The following is a 23719-nucleotide window of genomic DNA, read 5'->3' on the forward strand; positions in this document are numbered from 1 at the left end:
TTTACTTGTTGTATTCTGTCTGTGTACGTGTATATGTCTCCCCCCCCCCCCCTCTTTTTCGTGGAGCACGGTGTCGCCTTATCGTCTTCTCAAGGATTCCTCCTCTTTCTTGCGGAAACGGCCATGTTGGCGTCGATAGTGGATGGCAATCTACACCAGAGATTGCGTGAGTACCTCGTAGTGTGACTGTAATAGGGTTTTCCTGTGTGGCCTGCTAGCATGGTCTGGGTCGAAACCTGCAGGTGTCTTGATGGTGGAAAGGGTTCTGTGACTCTGAAAAAGAGTAGCCTCTGCATCGATTTCAAAAGTGTCAGTCAGCTGCTCCATCAGCGGACGATATTGGTACAGAGGGCCAGAGTCATTGATGCCTTGGGCGCAGGCCGGGCAAGGTCCAAGATTCGAGAGCCTCGAAAATTTAACACATAGCGGCGAAAACCCAGCAAGGCAGTCGTGCGACGACAACTAGGTTGAGGTTAGCATTTTCAAACGTTGTTGTTGGGTGCAAAGAACTTGAGAGAGAATGAAGGTGATGGAAAATATGGGCAGGTGAGTTGAGGAATCTGGGCGCCAGCATTGCATAGAGACCTAAAACAAGGCCATCAGGCGGCACGACAGCACACGAAGGAGGCAGCATTTCCGTAATGGAGTGGCAGGCATCAGGCTGAGAGCCGGAGACTGGAGACTGGGAACTAGGTCCGGCGCCTGGTTGCAGAATCTAACTTGAAAGAGATAATGGACAACAGAAGGAAGAGCACAATCAATAATGGTGCAGACAGATGGTAGCAAAGCGAGACGGGTGGATGTCAAAGGAGTGTGAGCGATGGTGGAAAGGTGAGTTATTTACGCATAGTCTAGAGTAGGTTGGGAGCAGTCATTAGTAGAGGTGAAATGTATAAAGAGAGCAAACAATTTCCATTCCCTGATAGAGTAAACATTCATTCTCTTTCATTCTCTGTCGGAAATATCCTCGCTACCTACTCCGGTACGGGTGCAAGTGAAGTGAAAGTGAAATGGAAGTAAGGCATGTCTGATGACGTAACTAGCCGAGCCTGTTTGGTGTGATGTTTGAGCCGCATAAGCCGCGGTTGCCTTTTTTGCAGGGGTTTTTGGTGCGAACCATTTTGCGAACCACCAAAGGGCATGATGCTAGTCACTGTCTGCCCCACCTGCTGCCACCTGGAAACTCACCAGTCCGCAAACTGAAAGGTGTTTTCTGAACCCGAGCTGCCACCAAAGGCATGCCACTCTCATATGAGAGCTGGTATAAACCCCTAGAAGAGCCTCCCGGGTTCTCTGACTTTAAACTCATCTCCATGGAATATGTTCTGTTTGCAGCAGCACCAAAAAAAGACAGGGTCAATTCTCTAAATTTCTCCATCTCCGGAAGCCGCTAACGCAAAATTCTGGCATCGTGGTCACCCCATCAAGCATCTGATATATCACCTTTACCCCTGTCTTTGAGACCAAGATCTAGGGTGAGTTAGGACCATATCCAAAGGCCCCTTCCAAAAGTCCTGCAACAGGAATTTGAACCTTTCCAAAAACGCAACCTTTTCTCCGGAGAAACTTTACACCGGACAGCTTTTTGTGTGACACCAGCCACTAACACTTGGGACCTTTTGTTCGTACTCTTTCAGGACTTTGACTACAATGGCTCATCCGATCACCGGAGATAGACGACTACCGCATTTGACATCCAGCCCACCTTGCGGCGGCGGATCGGCCCAGACGGCCATTGCCGCTGATTCGCGGATCCGAAAACAGTATCCTCCGTCTAGGTATTACTCTCCCATTCCATTCAGACAAACCTGTTCTGAATCTTCTTCGGCTCTAGGACCAGGAGTCATCAGCAACATGATTCGCCGTCGCCCCGAATCAAGAAAGAGCCTAGCGAGTGTTTGCAACAGTTAAGCCTTGCAGACTCTGTCAGACCTTCGCATGGTACAAATGATACAAGACCAGCCAAACGCCCCGCGATTGAACAAGAGTGGCATCCTAGCAAAATCGGACCTGGCTCAGCGTCTCCAGCTTACTCTCCTGGCCGCCATGACCACGACTATGCACATATCCATTCCCCGCCTCCGGACTCGTCCTCGGCAGGGGGATACCCATCTGCCCATCAGACGCCCGTCTCCTCTCCTCGCGGAGTCTCTCACTTTGCTACCTTGGCGCGTCAGAACAATCGTGCTCGAGGTTACCATCCGGAGCCGGAAGGGAAATACTTTGATCCTCGACCTACCTCGGGTCACTCGTCCCAGGGTGACTACTCGGCCGATGGAGACATCAAACCACTTCTCCAGCCAGAGACAAGACCCATATCCCAGGAACAACTCGTCAATGAAGTCAAAGGCATATATGCTGGTCTGGTCATGGTGGAGAAGAAGTGTGTAGAGATATGTGCCCAGCAAGCGCAAACGACCAATAAACTCTCCAACGAGCAGTGGCAGGCATTAATCGCCTTACATCGGACTCTCCTCCACGAGCACCATGACTTTTTCCTGGCATCACAACACCCAACAGCATCACCTGCGTTACAGCGGCTCCCCACAAAATATGCAATGCCTGCGCGCATGTGGAGACATGGGATTCATTCATTCCTCGAGCTGCTCCGCCATCGTCTCCCGCATTCTTTGGAGCACATGTTGAGCTTTGTCTACCTCGCCTATCAGATGATGGGCCTTCTTATGGAGTCAGTACCCGCTTTCCACGAGACCTGGATTGAATGCTTGGGCGACCTGGCCCGTTATCGTATGGCCATTGAAGAGGCAGACTTACGAGATCGTGAGACATGGTCCAACGTCGCTCGTATGTGGTACCAGAAGGCGGCCGACCGCTCCCCCGATACTGGAAGGATTCAGCACCATCTGGCGGTTCTCGCGAGACCTAACATTGTTTGCCAGCTGTTTTACTATTCCAAGGCTCTGATCTCTGTCAACCCGTTTCCCAACGCGCGAGACTCCATTATGCTGTTGTTTAATCCACTCTTGGACGCAGCCACTCCTCCCGGCCAAAAGGCTAGGCCGGATGCGCCCCCTTCCAAACATTCCAAGCTTGAGACTTCTCTGGTTACCGCCGCCGGTCTTCTGTTCACCAAGGGTGTCATCGACCAATATTGCTTTCAAGCTGAACGATTTACATTGGAATTGGAGAACCACATAGCACGATCAGGTGTGAATTGGAAGGTTCAGGGACCCGAGGTAGCTTCTGCCCTCATTGCGTTACTTTTTGACTTTGGTTCCGACAATAATTACCTCTGGCAAATCTTCCGTGCCAATCATGATAAACTCAAAGGCTCTCAGCCTGAGGCACAGCAGCAGCAGCAGCAGCCGCAACAACAACAACAACAACAACAACAGCAAGAAAGCAGTACTACAATAACTCCGGATCCCATGGCCAAGGAACGTATCCATGGCGAATTCTGGGGACACAATAGCCTGATCAATGCAAACGCTTTCCGTCAGGCCACTCTCCCACCCGAACATCGTGTTAACGTCAAATTTGCGTCGGCAGACGAAGTAACTTCATACGCTCTTCCCGTCTGGTCCAAGACTATATCCATAGTAGCTGGCAAGCTGGGGGACCGCAACATCTTACCATTTCTACATCTTACGTTAGCATTCCTTTGGTCACTATCATATGTTCCAGGCGCATTGATCTACGTCGAAAAGTATGTTCCGTGGAATGTGCTGGCCGTCTCTTTGAACAGCTTGAGCAGATCTGGAGTGGTTGATGCACATGTCGAATCCAAGGAGTTCCCTCAACAACAATCAGGTACGGGAAGACAGCTGCCCGAGGACTTTCCCATGCGCGGCTTAGTCTGGGCGCCGTATTATTTCCCGTCCGATTTTTTCGAAGGCCAGGTGGTCGACGAGGATGAACGGTCGTTGGAACTCCCAAGCCACGCCGCACCCCGGGCTGAAAGATGTCTCTGGCTGGGAGTCAGACTTGCATCGGTAAGTCTGCGATTTCTGAGTTGCGCCCTTCTGCCGCTGACTCTTTCTAGTTGAACCGCTACCTTACATATGACGCCTCAACAAAAAAGTATGGCTGCACCAACTTTGCTTCGTCGCTCTCGGGCAGTGCGTCAATGCATACGTTGCGCGTTCAAACCACCCCCGGCGCTGAACGTGATCTGCAAATGGCCGACGTCTAAATTGTAAGAGATCAGGAAGCCACTCGCCACGGATCTTGCCGGTGATAGGACCCTTCCAATATCTTCCGGCCTCTTGTTAGGATCTGTGCTGCGATTTCGGTTCCGGACGATCCTTCTAGACACGGTTAATTTGCCTCCCCCACGAAACGATATTCTGAAAGAGATCAACAACACCTGAACCAACCTAGCGAGGGCCACGATTGACATGGGAGTCAGATCAACGATAGTGAGGATGTGTAAGATTAGACGGGTGCATAAGCTTGCGGTTTGCTAGGTGGATGGTTGATCTGGGTGAAGCTGGCACGGAAGCCAAGCATGGTCCAGCAAGAACCATGCTTGGAATGAAGGCCGCCGTGGAACAGAAGTGGAAGAGAAACTTGCCGGCAGCGCGTTTGTTGACCGTCAAAGTCGTCTACATACTTTGGCTTGTGATGTTTGGTTGGGCTTCGGGCTGCAATGGAAGGCCTAAGAAGTGGCTCAAGAAATCTGAAAAGGTAAAAGTGAATCAAGGACAACGACGCATATTTTGAGAGAAGAGGAACAAAACAAAAAGCTGACGGTGGATTTGCTGGAAGGAGAGACAACAAGAGAGAAACGGGATTTCTCCATCATGAGACACGACTTTCGTATCCTTTTTGAGACAAAGAATATTTTACACGTCTTGACATCGTACCTGAAACTGACAGACGAGGTTTTTGTGTCGTTCCCTTTGCCGCAGACTGCGAGCTAAGACTCCCCATTGGAACCTGTAAAATAGGAGCTGACCACTCTCCGGCGCTGGAAGCACCAAGAATTCCGCTGTTTGGACTCTCCAAAGACTCGGCGTCAGTAAGCATACCAAAGGACGTGAGCCAAAGACCAAAGACGATAGATCAAGCCCAAAGCCAAGACCAACCGAGACCAAAGTTGAACGAAGGGAGTGGACATTTGCAAGTATGTATGTCTGTCGAAGTGCATGTTGGGGTGGTCCCTCATTGGGGGGAGGGGGGACATTGGCCATTGGCGCCTGGGCTCGGGTTCGGAACTCACGAGCGGGAACGGATGGGTGACGTGCCAGGCCAGGTCCCGCGGAGGTGGCGTGGTGTGATTGATAGGGACAGAGGGATTCATTGTTCGATTTTCGATTTTCATCTGGACCAATTTTTTTTTAATTTTTCCAATTCACCGGGGCCTTATCGAGAGGACCGACTGACTTTGTGGGGGTGGCGGACAGGCATGCATACATCGTACTGGCACTGGAAAGGTTAGAAAATCTTGGTAAAGGGCAGGCCGGGACTGAAACCAGAAGGAGAACTAGAAGAAGGAGGAGGAGGAGGAGGAGGAGGAGGAGATGGTCATGGTCATGTCAAGAAGGTACCTTGTAAATTGTTCATCAGATCAATGTACTTGCTATGTCGCGGGACCGGTGCATTTCCCACAAACTCGCCCAGTCTCATCAATCGCCCGCATAACATAACAGACAGGGGATATCGTTATCAGCCACAGTGCCCTGATAGATTACCCGATACAGGTGGGCGAGATATTCCAATCATTTTGGCCCATGGCCTCCAGGTTTCATCGCACCGAGACGAAAGTTACCTCAAGCCAACCTCGGAGACCTAGAGAGGTCTCGTCCATACAACCCTAAGTTCCTCATCATATCTGACATTTGATATTCCTCTCGTGCAACAGATTTAGGTCTTAGTTTGTGACGTCTCGCGCGTCGCCTGAAGCTTTATACCTTTGGTGGAGGTAATCGTTCTGATGATGGCGTCGGGAGACACCGTAGCTGTCAGAGTGGCCATGAACTTGTCGAGCTCCAGTTCCATGCTGCTGTTGCTGGCAGATTGTTCTTTTCCAGTTGCCCTGTCTTTGACGATCGCGGCGTCGTCATTGTCATGGAGCCGCTGGGGTGATTGCCCAGTCGGGTCTGAATTCCCGCAGGAAGGGCTGGGACGTCCCTCGTGGGATGACATCCTCGTCTCCATGCTCGTGTCGACTGCTTCCCTGCTCCGCAGATAGACGGACAGCATCGAATCCTCGGGAACGGTCACCAAGGTGAATGCCGTAAGGGGAATCTGTCGGCGCCTTCACACCATACCCCGATCGGGTTGTCAGTTCTGGCTATACTCCTCAAAGATGGATCGAGGACCGTCTGGGCCACGTACTCTTCTCTTTTCGCCCGCGTCATGACCGATTGATCAGCACCCAGAGCTGGTCTCGCAATACGACACTTAGTGTCGGGCGTCATGTGGGGTTTAGAAGCCATGGATATCAAAATGCCAGCAATACATTCACACCCGGTTTCTCCAAGCTGATGCCAACGAGATGGTCCGGGAAGAGAGCGACAAACTGTAGATAAAGCGCGAGAACGATACAAATATAATGAAAAGGAGGAAGAGGAGGGAGTGAAACAAGAGAGGCATGGAGGGGGGGAAAGGCATGATGTTCCCTGAACAGAATCGACCAGGCAATCACTTACGTCCGACTAGGGCGAATGAGAGCGTGACAACTATAACTAATAGACTGTAAAGCCAGTAAAGTGCCGAGGCGTTGCACTAGCTGGCCCGACCCGCATCTTTGCAGCATTCTGATTCGAGACATGTGATTTCAGGCTAGCCGTTCTGAGGCTTCCGCGCATTTTTGTGCGGTTCTCATGCACCTGTCCACCTGCACGCTGGTGCGTTGCTAGATGAGGCCTGGGCGTTGAAAATATACCTTGCGAATGTGATTGCGTCCATCTGATTGTGCAGAAGGGGATGCTGAGCCAGGGTGCCGTGGTCACCTCTGAAGACTGTCTGTTGGCGGTGCGTCCATGTACCAGACCCCCACCGCTTGTCACATGACCGAGTTATCATGCACTCGATCGGAGAGCATGCGCCCTGCACTGTCGACGAAGGCGGTCGAGGGGAATTGTCCCTTTTCTGCTTGCCGATCCGTGACGGCTGTTCGCTGTCTCGTTATACTTGCTGAACAAATAATAGCTGCCAAACTTACCGGATTGCCCCTGGGCGAGTGTGATGGTATCTGAATCAGATGGTTGCCTTGAGAGGTCGGGGTGCCCATATCGGATAAAGGGTCGTGTCAATGGATCGTGAACACCGTTATGTACCAAGAACAGCAAGCCGGGATCCAGACGACTCTCAGATATGGGGTGGTTGATAGAGTTGAAATCGAGCAGCAGTCGGATAATAGCGGCCCAGTCGTTGCCAAGACCAATGAGAGGCGTGGTCTTGGAGTAACTTCGTCATAATCGAAAGAGGACGCTCTGTACAAGGACTCTGATGATATTGCGATCCTAGTGTCATCGAGTTGGAGATGCTTCAAATGCGCATCAAGTTGGCATTTTGCGTCTATATCGACGCATCCCTACCTGCTCAATTTCTTTGTGAGGTCCGTGATTGTGTCGCAGGTGTCGAGAGTATCATCCTAGGAACCGGAAGTGATTGTGATATAGCCCCAACACTAGAGTCAACAAGCTCAGAGGGTTCTCAAGCCAGCTGCCGTTGCGAATTACAACAAGATGAGACCGCCCGTTGTGCAACTCTCAATATAAACCCGAAGTCAGTGTCGTGGACGGCCGAAGGAGGTTTACATACTTGACAAGTACATGGCATGATATGAAGTTGAGCCGTCGTTGCGAGATACATAAGTTTCGGTGCTGGACGCCACATACTTGTTCGTCCTAGGCTGAAGGCTAGTGTTGAGGATTTCCAGTTTTATACTAGCGTGGGCACCGCAAAAGCTTGCAATCAGTTTCTGGCGCAATCATAGGTCCATTTCGCCGAATAAGTGTGGCTAATGTAAGGCTATTGCACAGTGGTAGGATTGGCACCACGGTTGGCTCTCAACAGTTCAGCACGTGGCTAGTCAGGCTCGATCCGTGCCTTCTCTTCTCGCCAAAGTACTTTTGCTCTCTTGGCACCTTCCTCGCTTAGCGATACGGCGAGGCGGGAAAAACTATTTTTCCGCCTCCCCATCCATATTCAGCTGCCCCAAGCGAAGGGCTAATACTAACATATCTCGCAGGTCGTTCAGCTCGCCACCCTCTTGACTTCTCACCTCCTTTTCCCTATCTCTGGAAGCCTCTGCTCTGTTAACAAGAGTCGATCTCGTTCCTCGTACGCAGAGCCCCCTGGCGAACACTACGAGCGGGCAATACAAAGCATTCTCTAGGATGTTTCGTCGGCTGCATTGTATTCGAGCCACAGCCGCATTATGGCATGGCCGCTCAGCCTCACGACCCAAAGTAGTCGCACTGTCGCACTTGCCGGTCAGCTAGGTTCAGTGCTTTTTCCAGCTCTATGAATTTCAAGACGGCACCGCATCGCATCAGCATGACAATCACAAACACTCCCTTTGGTAATAGTCCATTTCTACCTTTGCGATTGGTAGTGGCGAATACTCAGCCTTGGTCCCTGATCGTCGCTTCCACCAAAACAGTTCAACCCCAAAGGTCTGAACATGGTATGATTGACGAGTCAATCTTCCACTGGCACAAAAGACGACTCCCAATAACATGGCACCAATGGTGGGACAAGAGCTGTTACAAGGTTCTCACATCTTCTGGAAGGACGCCACCTTCGCCACCGCGAGGATATTTCGGTGTCAGTCCTCAAACAGGACCAAGAGAGGGTCGTGCCTTCGCAGTGGACTATTCCTCGATTTGTCACATCTTGTTACGCGGCGCTCGAGGTTCTGGTCTCGTTGCTCTGGTCGACACGTGACGGCAACAGGTTTCGTCCGAGCATAGCCCCGATGGCAAAATCTCATCCCCAGCATCGTGAGGGATTAAGCTGGGCTTCCCGTGGGAGGACACCTGTCGTCAAAGTGCTCACCCCCATGATTGTTGGGTTCCTGGCTTGCATGTGGGCTGTCGTTTGAGGCAAATGGCGGGATCTTCAGGATGCCTTGTTGTCCAACCGACTCTTTGGGTCTTTTTGTGACGGCGTTCTGCGGGCCAAGGCGGTCCTCACACATCAAGAGCAACCCTGCGAGGTCGTTTCGGGAGCCACATAAGCGTCACGAGTTCCGGCGCTGCCTTGATTGAGCGGTGACCGAAAGCTTGGGTTGGTGACAAGTGCGAGCTCCTCTGGCCGCTCCCACTCTGCACTTCCCTATCAAGGAGTATTCAAGGTCTCAGCCTTCATTCATTGGTGTGTACGCATCATGCTCCATCAAAAGGCAACCACTATCGACGGGTTGCAGCACCATTGACTGGAGTGCCACAAATATCGGCTTCAAAGGTCGCATCTGGACCATCTGCACTTTGACCCAAAGTCGCTCTAAAGTCCGGTGGAAAGACGACGCGGGTGGCTGCCTTGCTGGCTTCCCGCAATCTGATTTGATCGCACTTAGTCGCCGCTGCACTGCCGTCAAGTATCAAGAAACTCGTTCGTTTGACCAAGGATGCCTCTTCACTGGATCTACGAGTACCCCGTAACCTCCACCATTCCATGTCAAAACACTCTAGTTGATGATCAAGTGACTACATGCGAGGCATCAAAAGGTTCGACTTACATCAATTTTGCGCCCTGTTGCCTGGGTTTCCCTTTCACTGCCTCGGACACGTTGGCGGTGTGTCGAAGGTACCCATGCCTTCTGGTGGGCCAGTTCGAAGTACCGACGGCCCGGCATCCAGCCAAGTCAGCCTAAGCGACCGGGTTAGGATTGCCCCGGACGAAAATCAACCCAGCAACAACAGGGGCCCGGTCACCGGCATATCCCATTGAAATTGGCCCTCAGGGGCTGCGAGGAGGAAGCTTACTCTGCGCATGGGGCACTCCTCTCATCACTTAGTGCAAGGCAACAACAGCTTGGTTCAGGATACGAGCAGACTTCTTTCGGTGTTTGCTCCACGCAATCTCTCACACTAGTGGAAACTGCGGAGCAAGTTCTAAGTTCCTGGTACCGAGTCCTCGTCGTGTTACTTCATCCCCGAGGCTGCCTTTTTCTGCGCCACCATGGTGAGCTGTCGATGATTCCCGTATTCGTAGCGTTGTGCAAAAGACTTGCCTCTCCAATGCTGGCGTCAAAACGATGCGGGACCTTTGATGGCTGGCTGCATATCAAAGGGGGTTTTGGGCGCGACGTGCCTCAGTCTCTGCCCATCCTTGACGGCTGCCTTTCGACGTAACCACGTTGTTTCACGATCCCCAAAGGTCCTGAGGGCCTTTGGAATTCACCGCTGGGTTCTTGCGCTCCGCAAGCAATGCGTCACTGAGAGAAAGGCAAACAGAAACAGGCCAAAGAGATGGGTCAAGAAGCGAAGCCGGGCTTGGGACAAGGAGGCTGTTCACCGGTTTTGCTCGTGCGATCCATTGCAGGCGTTTAAACGCCCGGCATCTACGAACAACATGGGGCTGAACTTGCGCAGCCTGACCTGACCCCATTTCACGACCGATCGAGGTCTCCCTGCTTCATACCGCGATGCCATCCTCTTCTGGATCTCGCACTCACAGAGAGTGCCGCTGGGTTTGAAGCCCAGGAGGAGAAACAACGAAGATACTGAGCACTGAGCACTGAGCACATCCCGTCGTGTACCCCTTGTGTTTTTCTCACACGAGTACACTCGACCCAGGGATGGTCTATCCAGTGCCGCGCGCATTGAGTCCTCACTACGAGTATATCATGGCCCTCGATGAGATGACTGGTATACGGAGGTGTTGAGTATACTGCGTCTCTAGCTAGCTATCTAGTTAGCGAGCCAGCAATCGTTCGTCCTACCGAGTACATACCATACACTTCCCCAGCCTGCTATTGCATCGACCGCTCATGAAGTTGTTTCGTTCTCCTGCCCGTCCCTCTCCAGTGCCAGACTATCTCGATCTCAATCCCATCCATCTCTCCTCCACCCTCATGTCAGTCGAAACCACGTTTGGGTGCAAACTTCATTTCCCAGCTGACGTCGTCCCTGTCCTACTTCTCCTCCTCCTACATTGCGCCGCGTTACTTTACGTTGTCAGCAGACAAAGTCTCGCGAAACATCGCTACCAAACTTCCCATCTCTCAGCGACTGGGGACTGGGGACTGGTGACTGATAGAACCCATTCTGCCCCATAGCCCATGGCATACTCGTACCGCGGCTGTGACCGTACCTGTGAGCGTGAGCGTGAGCGTCACTGTGACTGTGTTTGGGCGGCGGCAGGCTTTGGGATTCGGATGATCCAAAGGTCGGTCACCGTGGAACTGGTGGCTGGGCGATATTTACTTCGCTGCCCTCAACCTGTGGAGTGCTTCGATATCTATCTCGTAGAGTGGCAAACAGGCTTAGAGATACGGAAGCATGGTGGGATATTGGGATATTGGGACGGTGATATAGAGATATAGAGGTATAGCGGTGTATAGAGAGATCAAGATGCGTCTGTTATCGACCTCAACGGTTCGAAGCAGGCTACCTTAAATGACCAAGTCAAGGACACATCTCTTTCGCCAGCGGGCCCCATCTTCTTTCTCTCCTCGTATCCAGCGAGCGCGGTCCAGCTTGCTAGCAACCCAGACCTCAGGAATAGAGACACAAAACCCTCTGTTATGGACACGTTTCTGCAACCATTGGTCAAGTCTGGGCGCGGCGTTGGTTGAGGGAGATTGCCGACATGACCCACGTTCCTTGTCATGGTGGTAAATCTGGCGCCTCGTCCCCAAGACATACATCTCGCTGCGCAAGCAGCCTTTGAAGCATGGGGTCGAGCACAAGGACACCGTAGGGAAATGGCTGGAAGAGACACTTGTACCCGGCGACTCAGTGTTGCTCCCACTCAAGGCGAGTGTCCACCTTGAAACCCAACATTCCAACATGCCTGGTTGACCCAGGGCTCGCCCGAGAAGAATCCAGCTCCAAGCTCTTCGGCTGCGGGTCCCACGAAACCAAGAAGAGCACGAGCTCTCTGTATCCTCTCAGACTCGCAAGCTTTGAGAGACCTCCGAGACCCAGGGCAGTCCTGCACGCAAATAATGGAATGGGAGATATCAGACTCTTTGACATGCAGACAGTTCTAAGAAAGCGTTCGACAGCAAGACGAAGTCATTTGTCAGACTTGTCTTCAAGTCTGCTGCCAGTGGACATGCTGGTGTAGTGGCAATGCCTGTCCACAAAATCGTGATCATGAGCCTGCAAATCGCTTAAACCACTTCGTGGCCCGTGATCATGATCAGGTTGCACCGCCAGTTGTAAAGTTGGATGCAATCATGCCGTTACTATCACTGTCGTAGGAGACTAGTGCTTGAGCAATATCTTTGCTGAAGAAGATCTCACAGTGGCTTGCCAGGTAACGTCCCAGAGAGGCACATTCCCATTGTCGAGTTGACCATCACTTTGCACTCGCATACTATTGCAAACCGTACCTGGTGAGTCCTGTGGCGAAACAGCCACATCATACATGAAACGGTGCTTGATCGGTTTTCGCCATGATATACACTGCGATTCTGTTCAGTTCTGAGCGTATCCAGAGGAGTGCCAAGTAACTTGTCATTGCATCTTCTTGATTCCCGGTGCCTGTTTGTCCCGGGTGGACCGTGCCGTGGACCAGGGCTTCAGCTTTAGTAGCACCCACAAAAATCCAAGTGCGATCGTGATAATGGTTAGGGATTCAATTGTGGAAGGACTTGCAGCATTGAGGTCCAAGACTGGCACGGAAATGCACTCTACCAGTCTTGCTGGAGCTGCACCCTCGGCCGTGGCTGGGTCAAGGTGATAGAACATTGTTCTGGAGCCGAACAATCCTTCGAAGCCAAGATGAATTCTATCGAACGGATTTACGGGGAACTTGGTACCATCGTCAGCGGTGCAGGCCCAGAAGACAGCAGGCCAAGGTATTTCGACTTCCGACGAGCTGCCATTCTTCGGTTCCAGATACCGTAGGTGTAATGGTATGGTCACATCCCACGAACCACTAGCAGCTTTAGGTTCTCCAACGCTTCCATTGGGTGTCTGGATTTCGAGCAGCATCGTCGAACCCCATTTGCTGACGACATAATTTGGAGCCTCTAGATCTGTCTCACCAGCAATAGAATGCAATTGACCGACATGATGGAGCTTTTGAAAAAGCGGATCATTGCTGAGAAAGGCATATTTGTCGGCAAATATATGCGAAGGAAGAGTTAAATAGGTCTGTAATGCACAAACGCTTCCAGGAGGCTTGTTCTTAGGCTCGGTCAATGAGACTGCCGAAGGGAAAGAGATTCGTAAGGTCGGATGCAGTCCTGTAGGCTCATCAAATGAAACAGAATATCTCTGGAACTTTGCTTGATCTGGACCAAAGGTATGATGCCGCGAGGGAAAGCTGAAAAGTGTAGCTTTCGGATGATTATCTTCCCCCACAACAGTAAGAAAGCCTGATAGCTGAAGGTCCGAGGGCTCGGGCGGTGGTGACGCGCTGAGAATGCCCACCTCCACCCTGTCGTCCTTTCTGGATTGCACATCGAGGTTCCACGCATCAAGCGTCGTGAAGTCGCCTATTGGGTCGTAGAATACAGCAGGCTGTTTGGACCAGAAAACGGTCAAGGTGAGAGCATGGGAAATGCTGTCATAATCAAAGTCCACAGCATCAGCAATGTTCAGAAGCGACGCCGTGTGCAAACACTGCAAGTCATTCGGCGTGCAAGCAGAATGGTATATGTAAGCAACGAGATGCTTGATCGACGGGAGAAGAGAATAGTATTGTAGACTAGAAGTCTGAGCAAAGCGCTCGGAGATTAGAGGAGGACTGATGAAGGTGGTGCCGGCAGATTCGCATCGAAGCTGCTTCCCGAAAACTTTGTGCAGGAGATCACAAAGTCGATCATCCTGATCTTCGTGCAAAGGGGTGTATTGGACGTGTAGACCAGGGGAGATCCTTGACAAAAACGGGGCTGTTGTATTGTAGGGAAGTTCTGGTGCCCAACGGACATGGAGTTCATGGCATTCTCGCAAGTAGTCGGCTATCTCGGCTGGCAATTCCTCGAGACCCAAAGTCAAGCGTTCTTCCCGTGCTGCTTTCAATGCTCCCAGCAGAAGCTGATTTTGGCGAACTTGAATGTCATCTGGGTTGACAGCGCGACTCGGGTGAGTGACATATGTCGATCTCCTGCGCATGACTGGGAGTATAAGGGCTGCTGACAGTGCCGGTATTAGTAGATGTAGTGGTGTGTAGCTGCAACAGTCGAGCGTTGGTAAATAGTAAGGGAGGTGGTCGGACTTCATGAAATTCGATTTGATATGGAGCCTGCGATCACGTGCGGCGCAGTCGACGCGCTATGTTAGAGTTCGTGCTAAGCTTATCGATAAGCGAAGGTACTGACGTCCATCTTGGAATCGGTGAATTTGGAACTTGGAAGAGCAACTTGTTCATACCAGCTGCGAGCTGCTGGTCTTTCTGTGATAGACCGTCCACCAACTCTGTGAGCAGAAATATAATCGTCGGTTCTATAATCCTTCTCGAACACCTTTGCCTCCGCCTGTCACCCTCCTCGTCTACACCGCATCACCGTAACCTTCGAACTCTGCCTCTCCATCCCTGAGATGGCGCCTACGGTGTCCTCTTCCAGGACACAATTGTCTTACCCGCTCTACGCTGCCGACTTTGACCCTCTCAACCCGGATTTTCTACTCGTTGGTGGAGGCGGAGGCTCTTCATCTACTGGCGTCCCCAACAAAATCTCCCTACTCGATACGTCGCAAAGGAAACAGCTGAAAGAGGTTATTGACATTCAACTCCCGAGCGATGAAGACTCCGTTACAAGCCTGGCTGTTGCCGAGTCATCTCCAACGGCACTCACAGCCTTTGCTGGCATCAACAGCTCTGTCGCCGACCAGAACGCGGGGAAAAACGAACACCTGAGGTCCTTCAAGATTGGGTTGCCCGCAAGGAAAAGGAGGGCAGATGGCAGTGCGGTCGACGAAGACGCGGAGAAGCCTTCGGTCTCTACACCGGCTTCACAGCCACTAGGTCGGACGGCGCTTTTCAAATCTGCAACCACCACCAAGAACGAGACATATCAAAGAGTCTTACGGTTTTCACCCACCAAAAAGCCTGGCAAACCTCGGCTCGCAGCTATCGCGTCTGGACTCGCTCCTACCAATGAAGTCATTGTGTTTCGCCCGAACTCAAAACCCGGCTCAGATGATGTGGTTTCTCGCATCGAGCTTGGTAACCGTGAGGCAGGGGACGTGGATCTTGCAGTCGAAGACGACGAGAAGGGTGACTATCTGCTCGCATATTGCACAGATGATGAAGTGTTTTTGCAGCAGCTCTCTGGCTCATCCAAGCCTGATGCGCCAACGTCTCTCTTCCGCGCCGCTGAAATCTCCACCTCACTGCCCCCCTCACAAAGACCTAAATTTCGAGCCTTACGCTTTCTGACCCCTCATCATCTGCTGCTTCTTAGGAATCGCCCATCGCGGACTGGAGCAGATCTATTGGTCCTTCGAGTCAGTCAGGATTTTTCGCAGGCTCGCATATCCCTACGGAAACAACTCAATAAGTCTATTAGAGCGGCGGTTGGGCTGGATGTGTGCAGCCTGACAGAATCGGAACAAGGCGACAAGCAGTTCGTCATCGCCGTCGCAGGACAGTCTGGGGATGATAGCTCGATAGAAATATTGGCGCTCGACTTCTCGCGAGAGGCTGGATTGGGAGTTTTCAGGTCATACACCTTCATCAAAGGCGTTCATAATGGGCCCCTCACTCGTCTTGTCTTGTCCAACTTTACCGGACCAAGTCTTGCGGCCGCCGACACAGCTGGGCCTCAATTCGCTCGCCTGGCTTCTGTAGGCGTCGACAAATTTGTTGTGGTCCATTACCTCCCTCTCCGTCCGTTCCTCCCACCGTCAGCCAAGTCTCCACGATATGTGCTCGTGCCTCCAGGTCGTTCTGAAGCAGTGCAAACATCATTCAGTGTTTTCTTCGCCCTTGTGGTCGTCGGCTTGGTGGCATTCCTCATGCAGGCATTCTGCGAGATCCGTGGCGTTGTGCCACCAGTCCTGGGGGCGCCGAATTGGCTGTCACCGCGGATGCGCGAACTTGTCGCCCGGCCCTATATTCTCGCGGACCAGATGAGTTCGGTCGGGTCAGAGATCCCTGTCGCGGCTCACAGCGCAACAGAGAAGCTCAAAAGCTCCGTGGACGAAATGACCTCGACCCTCTCGTCCGCCGTGTCATCGGCCACAGATTCGCTGAAGGATCTCGTCGAGGAAAACTCCAACCTGGAGACCCCCAAAGCCATCATCGTGCGGGAGCAGGGCCTAGGTGAAATCTCGACCGAGGTTCTCCAGTCGGACGCCGAAGTCGTGAAGCAGGAGACACTGAAGAAATGGGAGGAGTTGAGCGAGGTACAGAAGAAGGGGTGGAAGCGCAGGCTGGTCGACGCGGGCCACTGGGCAGAACACCAGGGCGAGACCGTGCTCAAGGGCATCTTGTTTTCAGAACTGGCCGGCGCTGTGGGGAATATGGTCGGTGGAGGTTAAGCAGGAGATATTGTCGTGAGGGACTGTTGGCATATTATATGGGATGGCCTGCTTGTGGTGTCTGATACGAATTAACCAGTATATCTGAGACGATCCAGAAAGATATTCATGAATGTTGCATTTTGAGAGTTACACTGCAGCTTAGCTTATGTTCGTCAAGATCTAATATCTGGATAATTTATACTCTATCATCGCGAAAACTGTTGTTGGACTTCTTGCTGGCTTTCCCATCATGACAATATCGTGTCGTCTGAAGCAATCCACAGGGTCCTTCAACTTGGCCTTTCCAGTCCCCAAGAATCAATACGTCTCGTTGGCGCTGACGCCGTATGTGCCTCCAGCCGCGTACCACGCCGCCATGATCAGGTCGCACAGGTCTTTTGCCTCGACGTCCTTGAGGGGCAGATGGTGACCACCCTCGAAATCCATTTGGAAGCAGTTGTCGCTCTCGCAGGCCTTCATCAGCTCGACGCAGCCGGGCTTGACGTGGTCGTCGCGGCCCCAGGCGTGGACGGTCGGCACCTGCTTGAGGAGGTCGTAGTCTTGCACGTTGACCGACTCGGAGAGGGAGATGGGCGGGAACGGGCCGCCAATCATGACGCCGAACTTGAATTTCCAGCGACTTTCACCGGCGTCGCGCTCCTGGATCTTCTGGCGCAGCAGCAGGCCGGGGACGAGGCGTGCCCCTTGCGAGAAGCCAATGATGCCCTTGAAGCTGTCGACGCCGCCGTTGGCCTCCATCGCCTGCAGGATGACGCTATCTACCGCTTCGACCTCGTCCTGCGGCGTGGCCTCCTGGTCGCTCTCGCCGGCCTTGAACTTGCGGGTCACCCAGCGGTAAAAGGGCGCGCAGGACGCAAACACGGGCAGCATGCCGAACCCCGGCGTGCCCTCGATGGGCGCCTGCACGAACACGAACCGGAACTGCTTCTCCAGGTTCCAGATCAGCCGCCGGCACTGGATCTTGAACACCGTGCTGTTGGACCCGCCACCGTGGAGCATCAGGATGGCCGGCAGGAGGGCACCCGTGTGAGAATGCGTCGGACGGGCAGCCATAGTTGTTATGTTGTCGAGGTGTGGGTTGTAGGTTGCGGATTGGGAGTTTTTGGCGCAAAGTGGAAACAAAGAGGAACCTCTTGTCCCAGAGAATTTGAAGGTTCAGGAATGAGCGCAAAGGATGTTGTTTAGGAGGCTGTATACGCTCGCTTCGAGATCGCTGAATGCGCTCCTCCTTCGACAGGCTGTCCACTTGAGATTTAAAAAATCTCTCCCCTTCTTGGTTGCTAATCAAAATTAACCCTGGTACTGAGTCGCCCGTTGGTAGACTTTGGTGCTTTTGTTGAGAACTTGAGCTCTCATTTCTCAGAGATATAGATGTGTGATTGCTTCTCCAAAACGTCTTTGTTCGACTTGTGCGAAATAGGAGAGAGGGAAGGCATATCTCTGGAAGGAGATACAGAGCAGAGCGCAGGCCTTACCCTCTCCTCCACGTGATAAGGCTGGATACGGCCACCGACAAGGCTGAGTCAATGGCACTTTAGCCGGCACGCCTGGTCGTCCTCGTACTATTACTTGTAGCAATCTAGTTCCAAAAATAGGGCTAGGGAAACACGAGGCAAAAGGACTCGCTTGAAATGTTCGTATTGAATATGCATGGTCAATGCATCTGTCAGCATCCATCACGTCCCTGTCGGCACTCAACACTATGTGGTGGTACTGGCTAAAAAGCTTCCATTCCATTCAGTCTGCCATCTCACACCAAGAATGTCCCGCTGTTGGAGTGAATCACGATTCCCGTCGCATTGGCATCTTTCAAACAGTATAGGTATGCTTCAGCCAGGTCCACGGGCTGTCCGACTTTCGCGGTAGGCATCTTGCTTTCGTGGCTCGCAAAGAATTCCTTTTTGCTCTCCTCATCCATACCCTGCCAAAGATCTGTCTCAATAACCCCAGGAGCGACACAGTTGACGCGAATGGGTGCCAGATCGAAGGCCAGCTGTCGTGTCAGGCCATTCAATCCCGCCCCAATGAGTGCTAGCATCGACCATCCTCCAGCGATTGGTTTCTCGGATATAGAACCCCCTGTTAAGACGATGGAAGAATGCCGATCCTTCTTCATGAACCTCACTCCGATTTTGACAACCAGGATCGCAGCAATGGTTCGAACTTGGCTGCACTTATACCACTTTTCGATCGTAATGTCCTCAAGCGGGATCATGGGCAGCCTGTCTCCAGCCATGTACACAATATGGTCCACATCGCACACCTTCTTGAACAGATCCTCAATATTTTCTTCGACAGTGAAACTGGCCAAGTCGCAGGGATATCCGGAGATGCGTCCCTTGGCATCGGGGTAGTCATGGGCAAGCTGAGTACACACCTCCTTGACCTTGGACTCTCGTGATGAGGTGAGGATGATTGATGCCCCAAATTCAATGAGTGCTTGTGCAACGCTGATGCCGACCCCCCCAGTGCCGCCCATCAAAAGGATACGTTGGCCCGCAACTTTGTTTGTGAAGCGTGCCGGAGACATGTTGAACAGTCTGGTGGTGTTGGTGTTCGGGTAGGAATTTTAAAGGGGAGGGGAAAATTGGAGGACCCTTGCCTTTGTGACGACGGCGGTGACCGGGTAGGAGTTAGGACGAGAGACAGGGAGAAGGCTCGATGAAGGAAGGAATCGAGTCCTTATGTCTTTCGACAGGTATTCTTCAGGTTGCCGCTCGCTCATCGACATTTTTTGCCCTTTGTGCCTTGTACCCTCGCCCTCCCCATCTGGCCGGACAGTGGGTTTCACTATCTCCACGATAGATCACGCCTGCAATGTTGGTAGTGAGATTTGATAAACGTGGGATGAAATTTCCGGTACGGCCGTGCAAGATTGAAGAACCAACCAAAATGTAAAAGTTCAGCATGTGGAACATGCATTTGTGCCTCCAGCGATGTCAGACAGCGACCTTTGCCTGCGCTTTTTCTCTTCTTCGCACATCCGCCCAACAACAACTTGTCCATGGAACATCTTTCTGAATGCGGCGATTGCATCACCATGCTTCGGAAAGTGAGATTTCCTCATAATCATGTCCGCCATTTGCAATCCGCATGCTATGCTTGCAATGGATCAGCCTCGCGCTAGGAGCAACCAAGATGGCAACAAGGAATTCTATTGTCCTCTCTGGTTGCCTGGCTGTCGCCTCAAGATTCCCTCACGACCAGGTGTCAGACAAACAGGTATACCAGCGTTTTGTGGCCTCAGTATGTGGACGAGTTAGAGGGCAGTGATGTTTGGTGGTTGAGGTTGTGGTGGGCAGCTTGATAGGTCTGTGCCTCATCGAGCCCCGGAAGCCTTCAAAACAGTGGTGGACCGCATGGGCGAATTTGCAGCGCCAGCACAAGTGAAGCATTGGAGAGATCTCACAGCCTATTGAGAATTCGTCAATTCAATTTCTTTCGTGCGGCATAACAGCGTTCTATTTGTCGCATGGCTTGCGCCCGGGCCCTATAGCGCACCCCAAGCATTGGTCCCGGATTCTCATGTTGACATTCAAACCAACATAGACAGAAAGATCCACCTTGTCGGCCTCGAGGTGATTGGTGATATCAGCGTAGGCGTTTCCAGCATTGAGAAACCTTGGGACCAACGCATGATGACGGTGATGTATCCAGTGAAGACTTCTGGTCTCCATCCACACGAGATTCGGAGTCGGATCCAAGGGTAATTCTCGTTGGCGTATCAATTGAGATGTCCAACTGGGCACGGATACAAGTAGGTCGAGGAAGCAACTTGTCTCATCGTCTCATGCAATGTCCGCCTTGAACACCAATGCAACACCGTCGTCACCAGCCGTGACAATTCTGCTCCCATCGCCACCTTGTACGAACCCCAATATGCCGCCCCCTTCTCCCTCCCCTCTGTGTCCCTTCCACTCCTGAACGAACCCTTGGCCTGCCGCCGTCGTTCCGCCCCTCACATCCCATCTCCTGACAACACCGTCCATACCCGCGGTGGTCAAGAGCCATCCACCTTTTTGCGGATTTCGGACAAATTCGACTTTGACGACGGCGTACTCTTCATGCGCTTCTTTTATATGTCTCCGCACTGCAAAGCGATGAGCTGTATCGAAGAGGGCTATTGAACCATCGACACTTCCCGAGGCAAGGATATTGAGGGGGGGAGAGGAGAAAGAAAGGGTCTCGACGCCATCTGATTGCGCTTGCAAAGAAGCAAGGATCTGACCTGCCGAAGACGCCTGGGATTGTTTCCCGGCGCCTTTGGAGCCCCCAGCCTTCTTTGCCTGATCGGCCGGCTGTGGCAGACCGACGACTTTGATGTTTCCGCCTGCGCCGCCAACGGCAACCATAGACGGAGTGCATGCCACGCTGTAGAGACCTCCTTCAACCTCAAAGCGTTGGTCTGCGGCGGTGAATGAGACGACTGCCTGGCCTGTGGAGAAGACGTCAGAGACATACAGACTGCCATCTTCTGAGACTGTCGCCAGGAGTGAACCATCTGGCGTCCACGCTCCCGCGGTGCACGATGCAGTGTGAAGGTAAAACGCCTGAACGATTGTGAGAGGACTGGCTTTATCGTCGGCGTTGATCTGATAGACCCAAACTGAACCATCATTGGCGCCAAGGGCTATTGCATTCTCATGATCCTTGTTGGGACATGGTGCAACCCAGTTGATCTCTTCTACTTCGGCGGTTTCGGCAACGAATGTCCATTTCTTGGATCCCGAGGGTTCTGATGTCCTCCATGTGCGCAGTTTTCCGTCGAGACCCGCAGTTACCACGTATTCGCCCCGGGGATATGTGAAGGACACTGCGTTGACCGAGTCGGTATGCCCGTCCAGCTTTTGAAGTGGCTGAATGCCTTTTCTCTCACCCTGAGGGGTGCTGGTGGATTGATCCGTGCTAGGTATGGATGCGTTGAAAAGGTATGCAACGTCATCGCCGCCGCCTGTGATCACGATGGATGGGTTGGTAGGGTGTTGCGCTATGCAGAATATGCTGTCTGCGTGGGAGTCGAAGTGTGCGGCGGAGTCGTTTTGCAGTTGGATTTCTTGTTCTTCCCCCTCCATATCTTCGTCCTCTTCATCGTCCATTGGGTGATCAGGGTCGTCGTCTAGTATCTCCTCCGCAGCCTCATCTGCGTCGAGCAGGCCATCATCCTCAGGTTCCACATTATCGGGCGGCCGAGGCACGGGTTGAGGGTGGGACATGTTGAGCTGATAGATTGGGGGTTGTTTTAAGAGAAGTGTGTATGGAAAAAGGAATCAGCAACAAGGAGAAAGAAAGACAGAAGAGCAATTCGGAGCTTGCAAGGGCAGATGCTTATAAGGAATCAATGCGACGCCCCCCGCTTAGAAATGCGATTCCTATGGTGTTTACCCGCAGAGAAAAAAAAGAGTTGGAAGACGGCCAGGCCTTGCGTCATTGGCTGTGGAGGCACCGAGGGGTAGAACAGACACCAACCATCAATATTGATTTTGTGTCGCCCTTTAGGACTTTACAAATTCAGATTCTCGAGGCATACAAGACTGAGCAAGTTTAATGCGTTGCCAACAGATTCCCCAATACTGGCAGACTACTCCGACTAAGTATAACCAGGGAGGGTGGCTGTTCAAATAGTCAACTAAGTGAACAAGGACAATTCAGCCTTGCGACAGAAGTTTCAGCCTCGTCAACCTTTGTACTGTTGGGACTCTGGCGTTCCTGGTGCCCCTGGTGCCCCTGATATTGGTAATCAATAAGCGACTCAGCCGAGCTTGATGACAGTGCCGCTCTTTTGGGGCTGCTTATCTTGGGGAAATGAGTACCTCGTATGTACGGAGGATGAATATAATTATGGAATGCTCATCGTCCTGATTCTCGGAAGGGCTATGCGATGAATCCATCCGCTATTGACTTTGACGGATGGGGAATTGCCATCTAGCGGAATTTGGACCTCTCCTTTGGCTCTCTCCTTTTGTATCGGAGTGATATCCCAGTGGGCCGGTCCGCACCATTTGATCATCATTCAGGGATGGAAGATAATCCCCCCCAGTCAGGACAACTTCACAAGATTCACTGCCAGCTTGTCGAAACAGATGGACCATTCCGCAGACATCGAATCGATCAAGAAGTCACTGTCGTCACTGTTGTCCAATGACCTCCTCTTTCTGCAAGCCTTTGACATCTCCTAGTTTTATACTTTGACCAAATTGTGGAGGGACTTTTTTGAAACACTCATCCATCTCGGTAATGGCGGGGAGGCCCAGAGGGTGGCTGGTTCAGTTTGCGACTAGGGAGGACAAAGAGACATCGGATACCCTGGTACATGGCCTTTCATTCGTTGTCTGGGCCCGATGACAGATAGGCTGTGGAACGCGACAGGCAGGGCTTGTTCGTAGAAACCAAAAGCAATTAACCATGCAGGTGGCACGCAGTTGGGGCTTGATGGCGTGGATCAAAGGCGATTGAACGCATTTGTCCCGCGAATTTCCAACTCCTGAGAGTGTTTCAGATGGGTACATCGGACAAGTGACCCTGAGGTTGAATCTTCTCAGTGAAGATCGTACCTAGCTAGGTACCCACGTCCCTGGGCGGCCCCAGTAACCCTGGCTGTTTAACCGGAGTTACTACCACAAGAAGACTCATCCAGGCGTGTTGATGCCCAGCGCAGAGGGCTTGTCTCCCCCAATCGTCCTCCTCCTCCTTCCTGCTGGGTGCCTCCCACGCCCCCCAGTTATTTGTTTGCCTCCCACCGCACCATCCTCCTCGCCTCCTACCACCTCCTGCATCTCTTCCACCTTTTTGTAGCCGCCCGTCGTTGCAGTGAAGGACGGGCCGCCTATTGGACCAATCCAGGCCAATCCTATACTCCTCTTCCTGGTTTACAGGTTTCAGCCTGATCCCTAATCGACTCCATTGGGGTCTGTTACTCGTGCGCTCGCCCACCCGTACCATCCTCCCTCCTACAGGACCTGGGAGCCCGTCGCCCAGCCCTGTTCCTCCGGCTGCGCTACCTCACCCTCGCTTTCGCTGTTGCTCCCTAAATCAATTCTTATTCTCTAGATCCAAAAGCCACGACCTTAAGACGTCTTACCGGCCCCTGGCGTACAATGCCATTGTCTATTCATTGATACTCACGTCAAAGTACCTTCTTTGAC

The 23719-nt window shown here is 52.3% G+C and overlaps 7 protein-coding genes across 7 annotated transcripts; 2 read left to right on the forward strand and 5 right to left on the reverse strand.

Annotated features, from left to right (window-relative positions):
• Positions 1 to 1650: 1650 nt before the first annotated feature.
• Positions 1651 to 4153, forward strand: AYO21_08453 (hypothetical protein; the record flags this gene model as incomplete). The annotated part of the gene is made up of 3 exons (XM_022658397.1): positions 1651 to 1778; positions 1835 to 3953; positions 4004 to 4153. The coding sequence occupies 3 exons, from the start codon at positions 1651 to 1653 to the stop codon at positions 4151 to 4153; spliced, it is 2397 nt and encodes a 798-aa protein (XP_022509328.1).
• A 1673-nt stretch (positions 4154 to 5826) lies between these two features.
• Positions 5827 to 7198, reverse strand: AYO21_08454 (hypothetical protein; the record flags this gene model as incomplete). The annotated part of the gene is made up of 2 exons (XM_022658398.1): positions 5827 to 6210; positions 7130 to 7198. 2 exons carry the CDS (start codon positions 7196 to 7198, stop codon positions 5827 to 5829), a joined length of 453 nt encoding a protein of 150 aa, XP_022509329.1.
• Positions 7199 to 12599: 5401 nt separating this feature from the next.
• AYO21_08455 (hypothetical protein) lies at positions 12600 to 14204 on the reverse strand (the record flags this gene model as incomplete). Its single annotated transcript, XM_022658399.1, has 1 exon — positions 12600 to 14204. The coding sequence occupies one exon, from the start codon at positions 14202 to 14204 to the stop codon at positions 12600 to 12602; it is 1605 nt and encodes a 534-aa protein (XP_022509330.1).
• Positions 14205 to 14630: 426 nt separating this feature from the next.
• AYO21_08456 (hypothetical protein) lies at positions 14631 to 16574 on the forward strand (the record flags this gene model as incomplete). The annotated part of the gene is made up of 1 exon (XM_022658400.1): positions 14631 to 16574. One exon carries the CDS (start codon positions 14631 to 14633, stop codon positions 16572 to 16574), a length of 1944 nt encoding a protein of 647 aa, XP_022509331.1.
• A 300-nt stretch (positions 16575 to 16874) lies between these two features.
• Positions 16875 to 17630, reverse strand: AYO21_08457 (hypothetical protein; the record flags this gene model as incomplete). Its single annotated transcript, XM_022658401.1, has 1 exon — positions 16875 to 17630. The coding sequence occupies one exon, from the start codon at positions 17628 to 17630 to the stop codon at positions 16875 to 16877; it is 756 nt and encodes a 251-aa protein (XP_022509332.1).
• Positions 17631 to 18327: 697 nt separating this feature from the next.
• AYO21_08458 (hypothetical protein) lies at positions 18328 to 19107 on the reverse strand (the record flags this gene model as incomplete). The annotated part of the gene is made up of 1 exon (XM_022658402.1): positions 18328 to 19107. The coding sequence occupies one exon, from the start codon at positions 19105 to 19107 to the stop codon at positions 18328 to 18330; it is 780 nt and encodes a 259-aa protein (XP_022509333.1).
• A 1258-nt stretch (positions 19108 to 20365) lies between these two features.
• Positions 20366 to 21790, reverse strand: AYO21_08459 (hypothetical protein; the record flags this gene model as incomplete). The annotated part of the gene is made up of 1 exon (XM_022658403.1): positions 20366 to 21790. The coding sequence occupies one exon, from the start codon at positions 21788 to 21790 to the stop codon at positions 20366 to 20368; it is 1425 nt and encodes a 474-aa protein (XP_022509334.1).
• Positions 21791 to 23719: the final 1929 nt, after the last annotated feature.

This window comes from Fonsecaea monophora (genome assembly GCF_001642475.1).
Source record: "Fonsecaea monophora strain CBS 269.37 chromosome Unknown Scaff73, whole genome shotgun sequence".
NCBI lineage: Eukaryota > Fungi > Ascomycota > Eurotiomycetes > Chaetothyriales > Herpotrichiellaceae > Fonsecaea > Fonsecaea monophora.